At 42.5% G+C, this 22,029-nt stretch overlaps 1 protein-coding gene across 1 annotated transcript in view; it reads right to left on the bottom strand.

Annotated features, from left to right (window-relative positions):
* Positions 1 to 21,788, bottom strand: part of AXDND1 (axonemal dynein light chain domain containing 1) — a 129,140-nt gene extending 107,352 nt beyond the window's left edge. Inside the window, exons 1-3 of the mRNA XM_036756330.1 lie at positions 21,686 to 21,788; positions 17,400 to 17,575; positions 16,855 to 16,955 (exon numbers count right to left, since the gene is read on the bottom strand). Of these exons, the coding sequence (XP_036612225.1) occupies positions 16,855 to 16,955; positions 17,400 to 17,575; positions 21,686 to 21,788 (380 nt within the window). The remainder of the gene's footprint in view (positions 1 to 16,854; positions 16,956 to 17,399; positions 17,576 to 21,685) is intronic.
* Between the last annotated feature and the right edge of the window lie 241 nt (positions 21,789 to 22,029).

Raw genomic sequence — 22,029 nt, 5'->3', positions numbered from 1 at the left:
CCAATTCGTGAAGCGAATCTATAAAGCTAAAGGACGGCCACAATCAACATCTCCAGAGGCAATAACCACACTAATGAAATCACAGGTGCTCATAATATTGAGGCACAAGCACAAAGAGCTTCCTGTCTACATTATCATTCCTCAGATAATTATCAGCGGTGTAACCATGGGCAAATTACCTAACCTCTCAGTTTCCTCATCTGTAAAATGGGCTTGTATGTACTTCATGGGATTATTGGGAAGTTCACCTGAATGAGATAATTTTGTCATACGCTTCACAAAACTTAAAAGCTCTGTAGAAATGTTTGTCATCACTATAGTTGGATCCTCACAACAGCCTGGTGAGATAGAGTGTGCAAATACGGTCCCCTTTGCTATCAGTGCGTTTAGAGGCAGGATGCTGCAAAGGATGGGATTCTGCAGAATCACTAGGATATAGGTTAAAACCTAGATCAGTCATTTGCTCAGGGACCATGAGTGCTTCTGTCAGCCTGTTACATCTGTTGGCATCTCAGAGAGGTGGACAATGGTTAACATGTCTGCATGGTCTCTGAGGTCATAAGCTCTCATTCTATGATCCTATGACATGGAGTCAGAAGGCCTGGGCTTGGGTCCCTGTGTCACCATTTACCGCCTCTGTACCCTGGCACAAGTCAACTCAACCCAACAGGCAAATATTAACTGCCAACTAGGTACTGTACACTGTGCTAGGCACTGCAGATACAAAGACAGTATCAGCACTACGTTGGAGGAAAAACAGCATATCTATAGATAATCCAATACAAAACATACACAATTATTTTCAGGGAAGTGCATTACAACTAGGAGGATCAGGATAGGTTTCCTGTAGGAGGTAGCCCATTAGAGGAGCTTCGAAGGAAAGCCAGGGATTCGCACAAATGCACAGGTTGGAAAGATGGAATGTTGTGTACAAAGAACCAGAAGTCCTCCAGTTTGATAGGTATGTGGAGTGTATTGGGGGGCAGGGCGGAGGGCGGGAATGTGTTGTAACCCTGAAAAGCAGTGTGGAGCCAAACTGTGGAGTACCATACAGGGCAAACAGAGAAGTCTGGATGTTAGACTAGAGCTGAGAGGGAGCCACTAGAGTTTCTTGAGCAGTAGGGTAATGTCATGATTTGAATTAAGGTAAATTGAGGCACAAATTTCCAAGCACATTCAATTTATTGATAAGGCTAGCAGTTACCAATAAAAGGGGTCTCTCAGCTCCCCAGTAAGCCAAAAGATCCTAAATGAGGGCAGACAGATCATTGTTACAGACAAAGGAAGGGCATCCAAAAGCTAGAAAGCAGCATCATAGATGGGAAAACTATGATTGGTTACAAAACATGTAGCATCATAGACATGAAGAACAATATGATTGGATAGAAATTGGGAATGAGGGGCCTATAACAACTCCTCCTCCCATCCTGCAGCTGTCATGCAGACAACTTGTTCTAGAAGTTTGGCAGTGGAAGACAGAAGAGGTACAGGACAGTGGCTTGATGGGATGGATGGATAAAGTCAAGGCTTCTTGCAGATAGGGCAGATCTGGGTATATTTGTGACAAAGAGCCAATGATAATAATAATTGATAATAAAAAATATAGCACCTACTATGCATCAGGCACCATGCTAAAAGCTTTACAAATATTATCTCATTTGATCCCCATAACAATCGTGGGAAGTAGGTTCTATTATTATCCCCATTTTACAGGTGAGTAAACTGAGACAAACAGGGGTAAACTGATTTGTCCAGGGTCACACAGCTAGGAAGTATTTGAGGCTGGATTTGAACTCAGATCTTCCTGACACCAGTCCTAGTGCTCTATCTGCTATGCCACCTATCTAGAAGAGATACTAAAATTAGAAAGAGAAGATTGAATAAAATGTTTGTTGAAGATGATGAGGAGTCAAGATCCCAGCAGAGACAGTCTGTTTAGACTGGCTGGGGAACTCACAGGTCACAGCCTTTGTGGCCTATATAAAACCATCAGAGTTCTTGGCAGCAGAAAGGAGAGAGCAGCTAGATCCCTGAAAAGGAATCAGTTGGGGTTACTGGAGCAGAGTCCTGGCCCTAGCTTTGATCTAAGTCTCCTTCTCACACCTTGGTTTCAGGGGGACTTCACTGAGACCTTTGAAAGGTAGGGAGTGTTTTAGACTTCCCATCTTTCTAGCGTTGCCCTAAATTGTGTCCCTGGAGCATCTGGTGGCTGTGTCTGCCATTATGCTTGCACTGGGAGCCACAGATAGACCGAGTACAGATTCAACGCTCTCCAGATTTTCTCTACGATGCCACAGAATCTATTCACCCTGGAAGTTCACTCCACCTTTGGACTGCTCATACTGGAAGTAGCCTCTGCCCCTGTGTGGGACAGGTTCCCCTTAGGACCCTACAGACTTTCTCTACCCAGCCCTACCTCTCCCCCTCTCCCACTTTTTATCTTTCTTTACATATTCTCTCCCCATTAGAATGAGGAATTTGAGGGCAGGGACTATTTTTCTTTCTGCTGGGACTTGTATTCCCAGTGCTTAACATTGGGCCTGGCATAAAGCAAGCACTTAATAAACGTTTGTTGGGTGAGTGTTCCCAGTGAGCACTGCACCCGCTCTCTCAAGGAGGGTAATAAATGCCTTCCTCTGCCCACTCTGGTGCTGAGTTCTTTCAGTGAGAATGGGCAAATCACATGGATCTTCCTAAGGTTATGCTACCAGGAAAGCAATGAGTTGCGGAAGCACGTATCAGGCTAACTTCCTGACCCTGCCTTGGGGAGTCCTGTGATCCCCACTGCAGTGTTAAGAGGGCTACCACTTGGGATTTCCCTGGGGAACCCTGTGGTCTGCACAGCCTTCTTAAGGGGCCATCACATGGGTCTTCTGGCCCTGTCTCGGGAGCCTTGTGATCTTACCACTGTTCTAAGGGGCCATCACTTGGGTACTCCTTGGGGTCTGACCCCTAGGAAGCCCTGTGATCCCCACAGATAAAGGGGGGCTACCACTTGGTCTTCCTCTGGGAGTCCTGTGGTCTGCACAGCCTTCCTTAAGGATTATCACGGGGTTCTTCCTCAGGACTTTGGCCCTGCCTAGGAAGTCCAGTGATCCCCAAAACTGTGTTTCTTACAATTTGGGGGCTCATCTGGGATTCTGAAGACTCCAGGAAGGGTAAGATAGAACAGAGGGAAGAGTGCTCCTGCTCACCCTTAGAGTAGTCCCACTGTCCTAGCTGAAAACCTCCCTGGATGCCCTAAAGGACCTGAGACCTTGTTTGAACAAGAAGAGTGTGCAGACGAATGCAAAAGGAATGGCTGGAGACTGTGCAAGTCAGGTCACCTGAGGAAGTCTCATCATCCCTTATAGATCTAAGGAAAAGAGGACTTCTTGCTCACACTCTTCCTTTGGACTTCAGTGTACATCCCTCTCAACCAGGAGACCAGGTGCTGATTAAATCCTGGAAAGAAACTAAGCCTTAGTCCAGCTGGGAGGGACCGTTCCAGGTACTTCTAACTACAGAGACTACTATACGAACTGCTGAGAAAGGGTGGACTCATTACACCAAGATAAAAGGACCTGTGGGGGAATCCCAAGAATGGACTGTTAAGGACAATTCTGACCCCTTGAAGATTATTCCACACTGGAAGAGAGAGGGATATCGGAAGAAAAGGGACTATTAACCTTTGTATTAATATTGTTTCTGTTATCTTGTTGTTAATCATTCAGTGTATACCAGCTTCAACGAAGGATGGAGGGATTATTCCACTAGTTGAGAATTAGGAATAGTGGGGATAGCAGGGACAGCAGCATTTTTTTTTCTTTTCTCCTTCTGTTAGAATAAGTGGGGAGGCCTAAGGGAAAGCACAGGCTTACTTCTTCTGGAAAGGTAAAGAGAGCTAAAAATTAGTAAAATTAGGTAAATTAAGGTAAAATTAGGCAAGAAAACGAGATCTAGATACACTCCTATTGTCCTGGTTACTTGGATCGCTCTGATCATGGGAGCCCTATATCCCCTCCGTGAAAGGAAGAGAATAAGTTCGCTCAACTGATGGAAGACATTGCCAAAACTTTTAACGTGACCAGTTGTTGGATCTGTGGTGGCCCACAACAATTTGAAAATTGGCCCTGGGTACCTGTACCTCTGAGTCCGGCCTGGATCCTTAGTAACCGGTTGGAAGTACGTAATGGTACTGGGTTCTGGTCCAGTCACGAGAAACACCAGTGGCATTTGACGGAGTCAGTTCAAGGGCAATACTGTCTAAACCAGAGAGGACAAGGAGAAAATCTGGGAGAGAGCAAATGTAAATGGACCTATAAGTGAAAACCAGCTACAATGAGATATAATTGTACGTCTTACAAAAGGAGGTGGAATTCCACCCACGTCCAATATAATAATAGGACTTGGGTCCGGTGTAACTCTACCGTACTGAACCTAAAGACCTCTTGTGGTATAATGCTTATTGTGAGTAAGGGTGATATAGGCTGGAATTTCTGGCATTCGGTAGCCATAGCAAGGTGTCAAGCAGAAAGAAAAACTAGTGGAATACTCCTGGATCCATATAGACAGTGGGGGTGGGATAATGGTTCTTATTTTGGACATTTTGATACTTTTTGGAGTAAAAAGAATGAAACAAGTAGCTCCCGGGTAGAAAAGTATGAATGGAGAAGGACAGAGCAGCTGTGGAGGTGCCTATATCAAAGAAATGGAACCTGGTCTTACAAAGGAGGACCCTTGGGGTTGCAAGATAAGCAATATCATCCCTTTCTTTATAATGCTTCCAAAATACACAAGACGGAGCAACCAGCCCTAAAAGAACATTATTGGATTTGTGCCCATACACCCTACATCCATCTCCCTTTAAATTGGACAGGGGTGTGCTAATGTGGGATTGGTTAGACCAAAACTTTTCTTCTTAGCAGGGCAAGAAGTGGACAAATCGGGAATACAGCTATATGATGACCTAATGCCCCAACATGAGAGGCTCAAGCGGGGGATAGATACTTCCCTAACAGTCACCAGGGATGCCAATGGGTGGGGAGATGAGTGGCCCCCACAAAGAACTGTTCAAACCTATGGGCCTGCTACATAGGCCCAGGATGGGAGTTGGGGATACCGAACTCCGATCTATATCCTCAACAGGCTCATAAGATTGCGATCTGTAGTAGAGATTATCACCAACCAGACTGCCAAGGCATTGGACCTACTGGCTGATCGGGCTACCCAAACCCGGGAGGCTGTACTGCAACATAGATTGGTTCTTAATTATTTGTTAGCAGAAGAGGGAGGTGTTTGTGGGAAGCTCAACCTCTCTAGCTGTTGCATAAAAATAGATGATAATGGATGGGCTGTAAAAGAGGTTACTAATAGTATCAGGAAACTAGCACATGTTCCATGTCAGACATGGACCAGTCCATTCAATCCTTCTTGGTTTGATTGATTCAAAGGTTCCTCATGGAAACAAATTATTGGAGTCTTCCTACTAGCATTACGTGGTCGAATCTTGTTACCTCTATGTATACCCTGTATCATACAATTGGTTACCAAAACTGTACAGAGCACCATTCAGGGTATGGGGGCAGTATATTTTAATGAAGGAGGAAAGGTAAAAATGTTGATTGTAAAAACAGATGATGGGAAAAATGATGAAGAATGTGAATTAATGTTAAAACAATTTGAGACTAGGAGTGATGAATAGGAAGTGTGGGAGCAAAAATCCTATTAAAAAGGAAAGGGAAGGAATTGTGAGAAAAGATAGTATGGTATCTGGTTTTGCTCCCACAGAAGCTATCCATATGGATGAGTTAACACTTATTTGTCAAGTCAATGGCCATCCTGGTGTCAGGAAAGCTAGAGAGGCCAAACGGGTTGAACCAGTTCAAGCTTATCATGTCAGTTCAAGGGTCTGGCCTACTGATTTGCATAATTTGCATATGTTAAAGAGAGAAGGTAGGGGAAATAAAGAATGTAGATTAATCCTAAACTCAGACAAGGAAGATCTAATTAACTTCACTTCTGCTTCGGCATCCTTATTATCCTACCTATATAAACTGTATAACCTAGGAAAACTATGTAAAAAGTAAAGAATGTAAACTAACCACACTCAAGCAGGAGTGGAAGTGATGGTTACCCCTACTCCTGCTGCTGTATCAGTATGAGTGTTCCCAGTGAGCATTGCACCCACTCTCTCGAGGAGTGTAATAAATGCCTTCCTCGGCCCAAAAATAAATAAATAAATAAATGAACAAACAAACAAACAAACAAATAAATAAATGTTTGTTGACTTAGAAAGAGCCAAGCTGAGAAAAATTACAGTCTATGTAAAGGGAAAATCCAGAGAATTCCAACCAAAAGGATTTACATGAGCTGTAATTCATCCTTTATTTACATATCTCTACACTGGAGCCCACTTTCCCCTGGACTCTGTTATGTACATGTGGGAAGGTGCGTCACAGACTTTTGGAGCCAATGTTTTGTACCAACTGCTCTTACATTAGTAAATTTGTTGTTGTTGAGTCTCTTCAGGTGTGTCAGACTCTTTGTGACCCCATTTAGGGTTTTCTTGGCAAAGACGCTGGAGAGGTTTGCCATTTCCTTCTCCAACCCTGAGGTAAACAGGGTTAAGTGACTTGCCCAGGGTCACAAAGCCTAGCTGAGTGATATGAACTGATAATCATAGCAGAGAGCACACTGGTGGGGCCTGTGTAACATTAAAAAGTAACACCTAACTCCTCAGGGCTTACCATTAAGAGTCCTTAGGGGACCTAGCAGCCACCCTCTAAGACTCAACTCACTTGTTTGAGTGGGAGTTGAGAGAATAGTTCCAGAACATGTGCTGCATACACTACTAGGATTGTTACTATTTTGGCTTCTCAGAGGCCTTTGTTCTGTTTTGCTTCCTGGATCTTAGTTATATTAAAGCTATCGGCAGTAGATATGGTACATGTGGTATAGTATATACAAATATATGTACATACGTACACATATACACATATATGTATGTGTGCATATTATAACACATACATACATGTATATGGAATGTCATATACATATGTGTATATGTGGGGTTGTGGCATTTACATGTATGTATGTGTCGTGTGGTATACATGCATGTGGGAGGTGTGGCATCCAAATGTGTGTATGTATATGTACGCACACATACATATATATGCACATACACACATATATATGAGCTTATTGAAACATTCATAAACACTAAATTATTCTTCCAACTCCAATTCAAGAGCAATATAAATGGTAATTACTCCTCATTAAAATCATGTCCTGAGGGCATACAAATAAAAATCAGATACTTCAGGACATTTGGAGGGCCCTAGGGCCTTTCACTGAGGTCACTGCCTAGGCCTTCATTCCTCAATAGTTTCTAGCACAGAAGACATAGCTGTCATTCTGTCCTATGGATGGGCACACAGATGTAATTAGATGATCCGAAGTTAAAAGGACATAGCACTCAAGTTATTTTACTTGCAAATAAATGCAAAATCATCTATTCCTTAGCTCTGAAAGACAGCAGTATTAATCAATGGTGGAGAAACAATAATTGAACCTTACTACTAAAAAAAAGTGAGATATTTTAAGTATAATGAGTTCATAATTACATGGGAATTTAGTTTGTCAATAATTTTCCTCACCCTAAGTGTACAGTGTGAAGTGTAGTGTGTGTGTGTGTATGAGTGTGTGTGTGTGTGTGTGCGCGTGCACGCGCGCGCAGGACTATTATTCCCATTTTTCAGATGGGGAAATGGAGACCCAGAGAAATGAAACAACTTTCCTGTATCACATGTGACAAAGACAAAGGGAAGATCAAGATTTCCTGATTTCAAATCTAATACTTTCCCAACTCCATCAAACTGTAGCTTAAAACTTACCTTGTCCAAGCCTTAATTTCAGGGTGGTGGCTTTTTTCAAATATTTCTAGATCACAGAATCTTGGACCTGGAAAGAACCACAGGGATCATCTAGAGCAGGGGTGGGGAACCTAGAACCGAGCAAGTGGCCTTTCTATGGAATCTCAGACAAGTACTAATTGAGCTTCTCCTTGGAGGTCTCTAGTGACAGCAAACCTACTGCTTCCTCAGGGCAGGGTATGCCAATTTTTGAACAGCTCCGGCTGTTGAGAGAGCCTTGTCGTCATTCAGCTGTTTTGGGCTGTGTCCGACTCTGTGACCCCATTACAGGTTTCCTTGGCAAAGACAATGAATAACATGATTTGCCATTCCCTTCTCAAGCTCAGTTTACAGATGAGGAAACTGAGGTAAGCAGGATTCAGTGACTTGTCCAGGGTCACACAGCTAGTAGGTAGCCCTTATATCAAGACTAAATCTAACGCTGAAACTGCCACCTATCAATCCGAGGTTTGCCTTCTGGGGCACACAGTTTCCACATAACTGCCTTTCTAATACTTGAAGACTTCTATGATATTCTAATTCTTCTCTCATATAGGCTAAGCACCCCCAGTTCTTTCAGCTAGTTGACACATGCTGCAGTCTATCAGGCAGCAAGCATTTACTGAGCATTTTCTCCGTAGCAAGAACTATGCTAAGCCTTTGGAATACAAAGAAAGGCAAAAAAAAACAAACAAAAAAAAAACCCAAACCCAGTCTCTACCCTGAAGATGCTCACATTCTAATACTGAAAATAGCGTGCAATAAACTCGTACACACTAGACATTGTACAGCGAATGAGAGCAGGTACTAGTAGTAGTGGGACCAGGAAAGTCCTCGTGCAGAACGTGGGATTTGAGCTGAGTACTGGAGGTAGAGGTGAAGAGGAAGAACATTGTGGGCATGAGGGATAGCTGGTGAGAAGACCCAGACCACTGAAACAGCTGTCAACAGTCTTCTTTAATTACATAAAATACAGGGCAGAGCCAAGATGGCGGCTGGAAAGCAGGTACTTGCCTAGGACTCTCCCCCAGGACCCTCCAAACACCGATAAAAAATGACCATGAACAAATTCTAGAACTGCAGAAGCCACAGAATAGCAGAGGGAAGCAGGGCTCCAGCCAAGGACAGCCTGGATGGTGGCTGGGTAAGGTCTATCACACAGAACTGGGAGTAGAGTGGAGCAGAGCCCAGCATGGGCCATGCCAGGACCAACCAGACCAGGAGCTGGGCAGAACAGGCCCTAGTGCCCTGAATCAGTGAGCTGTGGCAGTTACCAAACTTCTCAACCCACAAACACCAAAGACAACAGAGAAGATTAGTGGGAAAAAACTGCGGAGACAGAGTGAGAGGAATTCTTGGTGCATCCACCACCCCAGGGGCAGCGAAGGTGGTGCAGCTCTGAGGACAGAATTACACCTCCAGTTGCTTCTGGCCCCAGGCCCACCTGGTGGGAGGAATTAAGTGGCGGATCAGAGCAGGAGTGTAGAGTCAGCTTAGATCTGAGTCTGCTCCGAGTTGGCGGTTCTTGGGGGAGGAGAAGCACTGGTGCAGCAGAGCTTGCTGTGTAGAAATAGCTCTGAAGACAACAATGCAACCCCTCAAGCTTGGGACAAAGTACTCTCTACTCTACAAGCAGTCATACCCCAATGAAAAACTCAAGGGTCAAGTAGTTGGCTGGGAACATGGCCAGGCAGCAAAAACAGACTCACATTCAGACAAAGACTTTGGAATCTTTCTTTGGTGACAAAGAAGACCAAAACATACAGCCAGAAGAAGTCAACAAAGTCGAAGAGCCTACATCAAAAGCCTCCAAGAAAAACATGAACTGGTCTCAGGCCATGGAAGAGCTCAAAAAGGATTTGGAAAAGAAATTTAGAGAAGTAGAGGAAAAATTGGGAAGAGAAATGAGAGTGATGCAAGAAAACCATGAAAAACAAGTCAATGACTCACTAAAGGAGACCCAAAAAATAATTGAAGAAAATAACACCTAAAAAAATACACTAATTCAAATGGCAAAAGAACTCCAAAAAGCCAATGAGGAGAAGAATGCCTTGAAAAGCAGAATTAGCCAAATGGAAAAGGAGGCCCAAAAGACCACTGAAGAAAATACTACCTTAAAAATTAGATTGGAGCAAGTGGAAGCTAGGGACTTTATGAGAAATCAAGATATTATAAAACAGAAACAAAGGAATGAAAAAATGGAAGACCATGTGAAATATCTCATTGGAAAAACCACTGACCTGGAAAATAGATCCAGAAGAGATCATTTTAAAATTATTCGACTACCTGAAAGCCATGATCAAAAAAAGAGCCTAGATATCATCTTTCAAGAAATTATCAAGGAGAACTGCCCTGATATTCTAGAGCCAGAAGATAAAATAGAAATTGAAAAAATCCACTGATCGCCTCTTGAAAAAGATCCCCAAAAGAAAACTGCTAGGAATATTGTGGCCAAATTCCAGAACTCCCAGATCAAGAAGAAAATATTGCAAGCAGCCAGAAAGAAACAATTTGAGTATTGTGGAAACACAATCAGGATAACACAAGATCTAGCAGCTTCTACATTAAGGGATTGAAGGGCTTGGAACATGACATTCTGGAGGTCAATGGAACTAGGATTAAAACCAAGAATCACCTACTCAGCAAAACTGAGTATCATGCTCCAAGGCAAAATATGGATTTTCAATAAAATAGAGGACTTTCAAGCTTTCTCAGTGAAAAGACCAGAGCTGAATAGAAAATCTGACTGTCAAACACAAGAATCAAGAGAAGCATGAAAAGGTAAACAAGAAAGAGAAATCATAAGGGACTTACTAAAGTTGAACTGTTTTGTTTGCATTCCTACATGGATGTGTATAATTCACGAGACCTCAGTATTAGGGTAGCTGAAGGGAATATACATACATACACATATATATATATTACATATATGTACACACACATACACACACATGTATGTATGTGTATATATATATGTACATATATATATGTAGACAGAGGGCACAGGATGAGTTAAATATGAAGGGATGATACCTAAAAAATTAAATCAAATTAAGGGATGGGAGAGGAATATATTGAGATAGGGAGAAGCAGAGAGATAGAATGGGGTAAATTATCTCACATAAAAGTGGCAAGAAAAAGCAGTTCTGTTAGAAGGGAAGAGGGGGCAGGTGAGGGGGAATGAGTGAATATTGCTCTCATCAGATTTGACATGAGGAAAGAATAACATACACACTCAGTTGGGCATCTTACCCCACAGGAAAGGAGGAAGGAGATAAAAAAGGAGGGACGATAGAAGGAAGGGCAGATAGGGGGAGGAGGTAATCAAAAGCAAACACTTTCATAAAGGGACAGGCTCAAGGGAGAAAATTGAATAAAGGGGGATAGGATAGGAAGGAGCAAAATATAGTTAGTCTTTCACAACATGAGTGTTGTGGAAGGGTTTTACATAATGATACACATGTGGCCTATGTTGAATTGCTTGCCTTCTTAGGGAGGGTGGGTGGGGAGGGAAGAGGGGAGAGAATTTGGAACTCAAAGTTTTAAAAGCAGATGTTAAAAAAAAAGTTTTGCATGCAACTAGGAAATAAGATATACAGGCAATGGGGCATAGAAATCTATCTTGCCCTATAAGAAAGTAAGGGAAAAGGGGATGGGGGAGAGTGGGGTGACAGAAGGGAGGGCTGACTGGGGAACGGGGCAATCAGAGTATATGCCATCTTGGAGTGGGGGGAGGGTAGAAATGGGGAGAAAATTTGTAATTCAAACTCTTGCGAAAATCAATGCTGGAAACTAGAAATAGTAAATAAATTACATAAAATACAAACTGAGAAAATACAGGGCAGAGAAATAAAGACTGACTGACAGGGCTCTACTGTCTGAATCAAAGCTTTACATCCACCACTGAATCAAGAGAGCCTTTACCTCTGAGCAGTTGGGGAGCTCTAAACATTCGGGCACTCAGAGTCTCAACCAGGGAATCACAAGGTCCTTCTTGTAAGCAATCCCCCGAAAGCAAAAGCTCTTAGAATATATACTCTTTCAGTTAATAGAGCCAGAAGGGATCACAATCCTCCTGACTCAGTGCCTAATTAACAAAAGGTATACAAGCCATCCTACAAGCAAGCAAGCTTCCCTTAATGAACTCCACGTGAGGCCTATTGATGGGCGGGGAAGATCTTATTCCCCATTAACCTTATACCCGGTTAACTGAGAAGATGGTGGTACCCTCAACAGTAATAAGGAAATGTGAAAGAGAGATAGGTTGAGGGGAGAAAGATGATTAGTTGTGTTTGAGGCATGTTGAGTTTAAGATGTCTAAGGGACATCTAGTTCAAGATATCTAAAAAGAAAGTGGTGATAGGAGACTGGAGCTCAGGAGAAAGGTTAAGGCTGGATATGGACAGGTGTGGGAATCATCCGCAGAGAAGTAACTGAACCCATGGGAACTGATGAGACAGTATAGAGGGAGAAGAGAAGAGGACCCAGATCGATGAACCGAGCCTTGAATCCTGATTCATTCATCTTTAACAAAGCCTTTCCTGGTACTTCTGAAATCACTCTGAATCACAAGCCCATGTCTGGAGATGCAGGCTCTCATACTGGCAAAAAAAAAGAAGGCTAAGACCTTGGGATGCATAGTCCAGTATCTTAAAGAGCAAGTACCTCAGCCCAGGCATCCTGTGATGAGAACTGGTCTGGGTGGGGTTACTTCAGGTCATAGGAAGCTCTTGAACTGGGCTGGAACAGATGGAGACAAACAAGCTTGAGGCAGCAACACTGCTACGGCAATCAGAAGTATGGAATGAGTATGGAAGGCTGGTTTCAATCTCTTTAAAAGAAAAAGGAAACTTGGATTGCTTCTCTCTAGGGGATGACCATTCCCTCTCAAGAACCATGGAGAAGCTCAGGAAATGGTTTCTTTCCCCAACCTCCACCTTCTTCCCCTACTTATTAGTTAGAAGATTTCCATTTATGATTTATTCCCTTGCTATGATTTAGATTATGCCTATTATATGATTTTTTGGCTTTCTTATAGCATAAGAATGTGTGGTCATCCATGAAAGCAGTGTATCACAGGTTTGAATGTTGATGGAAGTATGAAGGGAGTTGAAGGGATAGTCCAAAGGAGAGCGAAAATTTACCTAGGAATAAAAATTACATCAGGAGAGTCAATTTTGTTTGAGTGACCAGATCTAGAAATTGATCTAGGGGCTCAGAGCTTTTATGATTTTATTAATATTTCAATAAACTTCCCAATACACAGAATTTTAAGCTGAAACTAGAGCTCTTCTTTGACTCTGTATTAAACAATCTAGGGCAAGAACATGTGCCAAAGCTAACTAAACTCTCTGGTTCCACCCCACCCCCCATATAAGAGCCTCGTAGAGAAAGGAGAGGGATGAAAGGGAGAATAAGTGGTGGTCAAAGGGAAGGCCGTGCCCAGATCCAAAGGTGAGAGATCAGAGACAAGCATGGTTTGGAAGGATTCCACTCAACCCCTTTTCAGAAGGGAGAGGAAGTTAAAAGGGGGTGAGTGCCAAGCCAACCAGCTCTGTTTTCCAAAGAATCGCCTACTACTGGTCAGTCAACAAACATTTATTAGTTGCCTATTATGACATGCTAAGTGCAGGAGAAACAAAAAGAGGCAAAAGACAGTCTCTGCCCTCAAGAAGCTCACAATCTAATGGGGGAGACAACACGCTGTAGAAGGTGGGACTTTAATTTAGACTTAAAGGAAGCCAGGCAGGCTAGTATCAAAGCAGAGTGGGGAGAGCATTCCAGGCATAGGGGACAGCCAGAGAGAATGTCGAGATCCGAGAGATGGGGCATCTTGTTCATGGAATAGGCAGGAAGTTACTGTCACTGTACTGAAGAGTATGTAATAGGGAGCAAAGTATAAAAAGAAGAGGATTAGGTTACGAAAGGCTTTGAACACCAAAGAGAACATTTTGTATTTGATCCTGGAGGCAATAGGGAGTCATTGGAGCTTACTGAGTTGGGGGTGGGGGGCATGGTTAGACTTTGTGATTTAGAGAAGTCACTTTGGTGGCTGAATAAAGGATGGATTGGGATGGGGAGAGACTTGGCAGGCAGACACACCAGCAGGCTATTGTAATAATGCAGAAGTGAGGTAGCGAGGGTCTGCACCAGAGTGGGGACAGTGTCAGAGAAGAGAAGGGGGAGTGTGTGAGAAATGTGGTAGAGGTGAATTCGAAAGGCCTTGGCAACAGCTTGGGTACGGTGGATAGGAGATAGTGAGGAATCCAGGATGACTCCTATGTTGTCGGCCTAAGGGCCTGGGAAGATGGTGTTGCCTTCTAGAGTAATAGGGAAAGTAGGAGAGCGGGAGGGATAAGGGGGAAAACAATGAGTTTGGTTTTGGACATTTTGAGTAAGAGCTCTCCTGAACATTCAGTTGATGATATCTGAGATGATTTGAGATATCTGAAGATTTGAGATGAGAGGATGGCAGAGAGATTAGGGCTATAGAGGTAGCTACATATCCAAAATGTTAGCAATCTTTGGCCCAGTTTTGCGTGACCTAAAAATGTGACAATCGTGCATTCTATCTGAAATGTAAAGCACTTTGCAAACTTTTAAGCACTATACAGATGTGTGTTATTATATGCACAACAACATATGGCCAAGCACGATCCCTGGGGTTCACTAAAATGACTATTCCTTGGCTCTGGTCATTCAGCCAACTGCAAATCCACTTGATTGTCACCTAACTCACATCCCTCCAACTTGTAAATGAGGATAGCATAGGAGACTTTGTCAAATATTTTGCAGAAATTTAAGGAAATTGTGTCTACAGCTTTCCCGTGATCTACAAGACTGGACCCAGCAGGGTGTTGTTATTACTACACCTACATGACGAAGCAATAGTGGCTTATAGTGACCACTAATTATGTTTCCAAATGGTCTAAAACAGGTCCAAGGAAATACCCACTAAAGACTATCTATTCCAGGTTGCTATTAATCAAAGCTCTCTACACCTCATTGTTCAAATAGTTCCACATATACTTCATAGGAGTGAAGTTCATGCACATTTACATCCCCCAAAAGAAAATCAAGACTTTCCTCAAATAAATGCCTCAAAGACAATCTGTAATGGTAAATTCAGTAAGGGGACTACCAAGGAATAAACCGATAACTAGGTTGTAATCAAAAAATGACCCAGTGACCATGTTGTAAGCCACTGTCAGAAAGCATAAAACTTTTGAATGATCACAAAACACAATATATAACTAACACAAAGAAGACCCAAGTCTTGAAAAACTTGGAATGTTCAGTAGGATAGTGAACTTAAGAATGTTAGCACCCAGAAAGGAAAAGCAGCATGTAAGCCCTTTGTCACCACCCTGAAATAACCCTAAAACAATTGTGTGTGTGTGTGTGTGTGTGTGTGTGTGTGTGTGTGTATACAGAGAGAGACAGAGAGAGAGAGAGAGAGAGAGAGAGAGAGAGAGAGAATATAAAAATTCTTGGTACTTTCCTGCAGTGGGATTAGAAAGATTACTTGTGACTATGACCTTCTCTGTAATCCCACAGCCACACAAATGCAGGAAAAAAAAAAATCTCAATTATATGAAAGTCTACACAGCCTCAAACTTTGGTCCACCCCCAAAGAATCTAGCACAGCATGTATCTAGACAATGAGCAAACCACCAGGCTCTCTGAGGTTCTATTTCCTCGTCTGTAAATTATGGATAATTAAAATGGACTCAGCCTTGTTGACTGCAAGTGTTCTTGTGAGAGTCAAATCAAATAGCTTTGAAAACCATAGATCTCCATGGACACATAAGTTGGTATTATTGTTATTCTTAAAATAAGGTCTAGGCAATTTCTGCTGATTTGAATTAAGACTAAAAGATACTAGAGTGCACTCTGAGGAAAACAAAAGATTGAATAGATTCTAGAAATAGCTCGTTTACTCCTCCCCTCTTCAGATCCCCAGAGTCTATTTTGTAGCCTTTTCTCTGTACTAGATCTGATATTCGGTCCCATCTTGTCTCAATGTAATGTGAGGGGCAAAGCAGAGAATTTGTCCTTGAATGTATGTTGTTAGTGTTAAGAAGCCCAAGAAAAGCCACTGCTTACTTGCCTTCTTCAAGTTGCAGGGATAGGGTAGTGTAGTGCAGGAAAAAGAATGTCTCAGTTGGAAACCAAGGACCTGGATTCACATCCTAGCTCTGCCACTTACTACCTGTTCTACTTTGGGCAGATTGCTTACTTAATCTCTTTAAAGCTCACTCTGTTAAGTGGGAGACGTTGGACTAGTTGACAAGGTCCATTCAGCTCTAACATTTTATGATTTCCCATTTCTACCCTTCCCAGGAACCCCCACAGAGTTGTATTAGAGGTAGCTAGGTGTCACAATGGATTGTGCCCTGGGGTCTGGAGTCAGGAAGATAGGAGTTCAAATACAGCCTCAGACACTTACCAGTTGTGCTTTCCCCGGGCTTAACCTCTTAACCTCTCTTAGCCTCAGTTTGTCAAATCTGTAAAATGGGGATCATCATAGCACCTACCTCCCAGGGTTGTTGTGAGAATCAAATAAGGTAATATTTGCAAAGTGCCGAGCACCACGCCGGGCACACAGTAGGAACTACATAAATGCTAGCTATGATTATTAATTGAGCATCAAGTCTATGCGTGTGGAAAAGAATAAGAAAAATGACACACACTAAGTCTCTTCCAGAGACACATAGTGTGGTGTATTGGATGGAAGTCGGGAAGATTTCGGTTCAAAGCCCCCTTCTGACGCACGCCGGCTGGTTCAACCCTTATCCAGTTATCAGAGCCTTCGGTGAGCAGTAAGAAAGCGTTGGTCTGCATTGGTGGAGAAAGTTCCTCCCTGGGGCTCCCCAGGCCAATGCAAACACAAATCTAGCAAAAATAAAAAACAAAGTTTCTTCTACATCTTTCCCTCCCCCTCATTCACTCTCGCCTTTACCTTCCAGCTCCCTTGAAGGTGACGGGGTTATCCGTCAGGTAGCGGAACTTGTTCCTCCGGACTGAGTGATGCCAAACACCGTTCGTAGAGCGCATGCCGGGCTAAGGAGAAGCAGAGACAGACCGCGGCTCAGAAGAGGGAGCTCTTGTCACAGGAAAAACCAGCCACAGCTCCTTGGCTCATAGCCAGAGTAAACAGGCTACGTTGTATCATCGTTCACAGCATTAGACGAGAAGGTTTGGGGCAGCGGGGAAACAGCAAACAGGAGGATTTCTAGCCACTGGTCCCATAAGGTAGAACACTGATCACGGTCATCCGGGAATTATTACATAAAGAGGAAAAACCCCGAAAATGAACGGTTTCAGTCAATTCACATTAAAACAGGTCAACGAGAATGACAAAGGGCAAGTGTCATTCATTCATTTGCCTAGAGGCCTCGACCTTTTGGGGAAGGTTTATAGATTTCTACCTGAAGAGTTATTTACAAGTACATTTTTCTAAGGCTGCCCCGTGTCAGAAGCTGAAATGCTCCCAAGCTCACATACCTTCATTTCTTTGATAGTTTTGACTTTCTTGGAGGGTAGCAAGGATTCAGGGCAGCCGCCGGCATAGGCTGCGTTGGTCAGAGACAGAATAATTTCCTCCGGGATGAAATCACACTGCGACTGGGTTTGCTGGGAGCAGACCAACGCGCTGGATTTCTCAAACGCCTCAGGGACCACTAGAAAGTAGTTGGAGAGAAAAGCTGCTGGCATTATCTGTAGGGGAAAACCAAAAACTCATCCTTTTACAAAAGGGGGTCTCCAATACTGGGCAGAGGTGAAGGATCCCGGGGATTGCCTACGCTGTTGGATTTTTTTCGAAACATTGATTGGTTTTGAAGATTTTTTTTTGTCTTTTTTAAAAACTTATTTGTTATATGAGATGGCTCTCTGGGAGGAGACAATATAGGGGAAAACTTAGGCAATGTAAAAACGAAAGATATCAAGAAAATTTTATTTTTAAAAAAGGTGGGAAGAACATCTTATCATTAGTTGGTGGCTAGATCTTAAAAAGCTACTTTACTGAAAAACCACCACTGAAGTGTGTTCTCTAAAATGAATGTGGCTGATTACTTCACAGAGGAGATAGATACTTCACCTGTAGATAGACAGTTGAAAATAACATATCAGAAATATGCAGAAGAGCCTGACATAAAGTAAAGCAAATGGATTATGAGTTAGAAAATCTGTTTTGGCCCTATTTCTGCTACTTATAGCTGTGTAAGCCTGTGAGTCTCAGCTTTCTCATCTGTTAAAATGAAATGTCCAATAGTCAACTAGTAATGTAGGGCTTCTCCAGGGAAAGAATGGGGCTGGATATATAAAACTGAGTGTGAATCATCAAAGATCATAATTAAACCCAATGTACCTGTTGGGGCTACAGGAGAGTGTAGACAAAGAAAAGGGCCCAGGGCAGACCTTTGATGAACGCTCACATTAAATGATGACACAATATGTATAGTGAACCAGCAAAGGACACAGAGAAAAATCGGCCAGGTAAGAGAACCAGAAGAGTGTAGTGTCATGAAAACCACGAGAGGAGACAGAGAAGTCAACAGTGTTAAATGAGGGCAATTAATAAAAGAAAGATGAGAATTGAGAAAAAAAGGCCATCAGATTTGGCAGTTAAGAGATAGTTGGAGGAGCAGCGGATTGGTACTATCATTCTGGAAAGCAATTTGGAATTGTGCATTTAAAGTGAATGAAATGTCCATACCCTTTCACCTGGAGATTCCTTAGGCAGGAATGAATATAATCCAAGAACATCTAAATACTTAATCTAATGGGGAGATGACATGCAAGTTACTATATACATACAAGATGTAATCTCTGGACAAAGGGGAAAGGTCTCTTGCAGAAGGTGAAATATGAATGAAGAGAAGCCAAGGAGGTAGAAATAAGGAGAGAAAGCATTTCAGCTATGGGGAGGGAGTTGGGGAAAATGCCAGGAGTCAGGAAATTGAATTTCTTCTTCAAGGAACAGGCAAAGAGACCAGAGTTACAGGATGGAAGAATACACGGAAGGCAGTAAGGTATTAGAAGACTAGAAAGGTGGGAAGAGACCAGCTTGTGAAGGGCTCTAAAAACCAAATATGATTCTATATTTGAACCTGGAGGTAAGAGGGATCCACTGGATTTTATTGACTATGGAGCAAAATAGTCAGGCCTGCATTTTAGGAAGATCTCTTTGGCAGCTTTGAGTGAAGGATGAACTGGAATGGAGAGAATAACCCAATTGCAGTGATCGCAGTAGTCTAAGATTAAGGTGATGAGGCCACTAGGGTGGAGGCAGCAGGAGGGTAGAGAAAGGGACATACATATGAGAGTTGATGCTATGGTAGGAATGACAGGATTTCTCAACACAGTAACTAAAGAGTGATCTACAAATACATTTTTCTAGGAAGGCCCCATGTCAGAAGCTGGGTGAGCGCAACCGAGAAATCAAAGATGTCACCTAGATTGTGGACCTGGGTGTTCGGAAGAATAGTGGCAGCCCCCCACCATAATCGGAAAGTTTGGAAGCAGGAAAAGTTTGGGGTGAAAGGTTTTGAGTTTTGCTTTGGACATGCTGAGTTTGGGATATCTAGGGGACATCTAGTTCAAGATGTCCAAAAGGCGGTGATATGAGAGCTCAGGAGATGTTAGGACTGGATGTATTAGATCTGGGAATCATTTGCATAGAGATAATAATTGAACACCAAGGGAGATGGTTGCTCAGTCAACAAGCATTTATTAAGCACCCAAGTAGAGAGTAGAAAGCCCAAGACAAAGCCCTGCAAGTTAAGAAGAGGAAAGAATTTGGGAGGAAAGATAATGTTTGGATATGTTGAGTTTAAGATGCCTATGGGACATCCAGTTTGAAATGTCCAATGGGCAGCAAGAGATGCCATACTGATGGTTAGAAGAGACAATAACAGAAGCCATGGGAGCTGATTTGATCATGAAGGGAAATAGCATAGATGAAGTACATGGGAGCAGTGAATAAATCAATTTGGCTCTAGATAAGATGTGTTTACAGCTCCATGTCAATTTATTTTACAGGATCAGAAAATCCCAGACCCTATGGCTATAGTTCATGTAAGAGGCCTTGAGTTCAAATGCTGATTCTGCCTTTGTGACCTTGGGCAAGTCACTTATCCTTCCTGGTCCTCATTTTCCTCATCTGGAAAGGGGCAGGGGGAGGGGCCTTGGACTAAAAGTTCTCTAAATTCCCTTCCTATTCTAAATCTATGATCCCATGATTTCAATTAGCAAAGCAACAGGGCAATCTATGACCTCCCATTCCTCACTTTTTTTTCTTAGTAAACAAGCCTGTACATAAATTACATAAATTTCTTATTGTTATCATCTAACAAGCTTGAATTTGGAAAGCCATTCAATCAGAGATTGTCAGTTTGGTCTGACTGTAATGTTTTGAACATCCAGTTCTTGATACGTTTCTTCCCAAAGAGTCACTGCCTTGATTGTGGATGATAATAATTTACATATATGGAAAAATCACATTTAGATCATGATAAATCTCTCAGTGGGGCCACCAATACCAAGTATTCTGTTATGCATGAAAATAGGAAAAAATGTATACTATGGCACAATATCCATCCAGAAAAATAAAGAGTAGTTGTATGGGCAAGCTTTTGGCATCTGGAAGTAGGAAAAGTCTCCTTAGCGACAGTTAGGTTTGTATTTATTCAAGAATTGGAGCATTAACTTAGAGAAAATATCAACAAAATGTAGGAAAAGATAAATAGAAAAAGGTAGAAAACAGAAAAATAAACAAGGCTTTAGAAAGGCAGCCTTGAAATGAGCAAGATCTGGGTTCAAGCTGTCCCTCTGATCAACACTGGATGTATGGCCCTGATGTATGACCTTTCCAGGCACCACTCTTTCCCTTGCTCATGCCTTCACCAGGAGATGATCTCCCAAGTAAACTGTATTTTGTATGTATGTGATCGTTTGCCTGTTTTCTTCCCCCATCAGACTGTGAACTCCTCGAACATAACTCCTTAGTGCCACAATAGCTATGTCAGAATATGCTGAGTGTGTACCTATCTGCCTTGGTAGACAGTGATTCCTCATTGAGTGATTCCAGTTCTAATGAAATCACAGATCCCTCCTTGCCTCTCTCACCTCCCCCTCCAAAAGCCCAAGATTCCCTAGAAATCTATGCATTTCCAGAGTATATACATTTACCATCTCCTGGACTGAGTGTAACTTACCCAGGGTCAGGGATCATAGATCAAGAGCATGAAGGGAACTTAGAGACCATCCTGTCCAAGGCCCTCATTTTAAAGATGAAGAGACTGAGGTCCAGGGAGGCTAAGTGACTTGCCCAGGGTCATGGAGGTAGTAAAAGTCAGAATCATGATTTGAGCTCATGGACCCTGATTCCCAAGACAATTAGTGCTCCTTCCACCATTTCATCCTGCTCCTGCTGAGCTTAGCACAGTGCCTAGCACATGGCAGGTACTTAATGAATATTTATTGAATCGAATTGTTCATATAATCTACAGGCTATTTAACATAGGGTTAATTCAAAACAATATAAAACAGGGCTTGGCAACAAAATAAATACATAGCCAAACCCGCTATATGCATGTCATGAGACAAGGTGAAAGTAGGTGTTTTGTAGTATTAAAAGAATCACTCTTTCACCTTTATTTAAACTTGTTATTAGAAAACAGTTATAGAGTCTTAGGTATGTTGCCAATCCAAATGGGGGAAAGTGAGTAAGGAAGGTTTTCCACCTCTGGACAGAATTGTGTAAGATGTTTCCTTGGTGAGCTTTTTACCTATCTCCTTTTGGTTGGTGGTCTTTAAGTCCATAGCTTCCTTCCCCTCAGAAGTTGAGGGCTGGACTGGCAGCAGCGAACCAGACTTTTTATTTTTAGACATGGTGAGTAACAACTATTATTCTTTTACTCAGTATTTCAACTCCCAGTTACCACCAGAGTCCTAAAAGGGAGAAAAATATTAAAAAGATCACGAAATGACAGAATTAAGGTGACAAGAGCAGACAAAGAGACTGCAGCCTGCCCTCGTGGTGGAACAGTGGGAAAGGCTCCTGGGATTTGATATCAAAGAACCTGGGCTGGAATCTCAGCTGTGCCTTTTACTGACTGTGTGACCCCGGGCC

This window comes from Trichosurus vulpecula, chromosome 4 (genome assembly GCF_011100635.1).
Source record: "Trichosurus vulpecula isolate mTriVul1 chromosome 4, mTriVul1.pri, whole genome shotgun sequence".
NCBI lineage: Eukaryota > Metazoa > Chordata > Mammalia > Diprotodontia > Phalangeridae > Trichosurus > Trichosurus vulpecula.
Note: the sequence above shows the minus strand (reverse complement) of the source record. Positions and strands in the feature narration are given on the sequence as shown.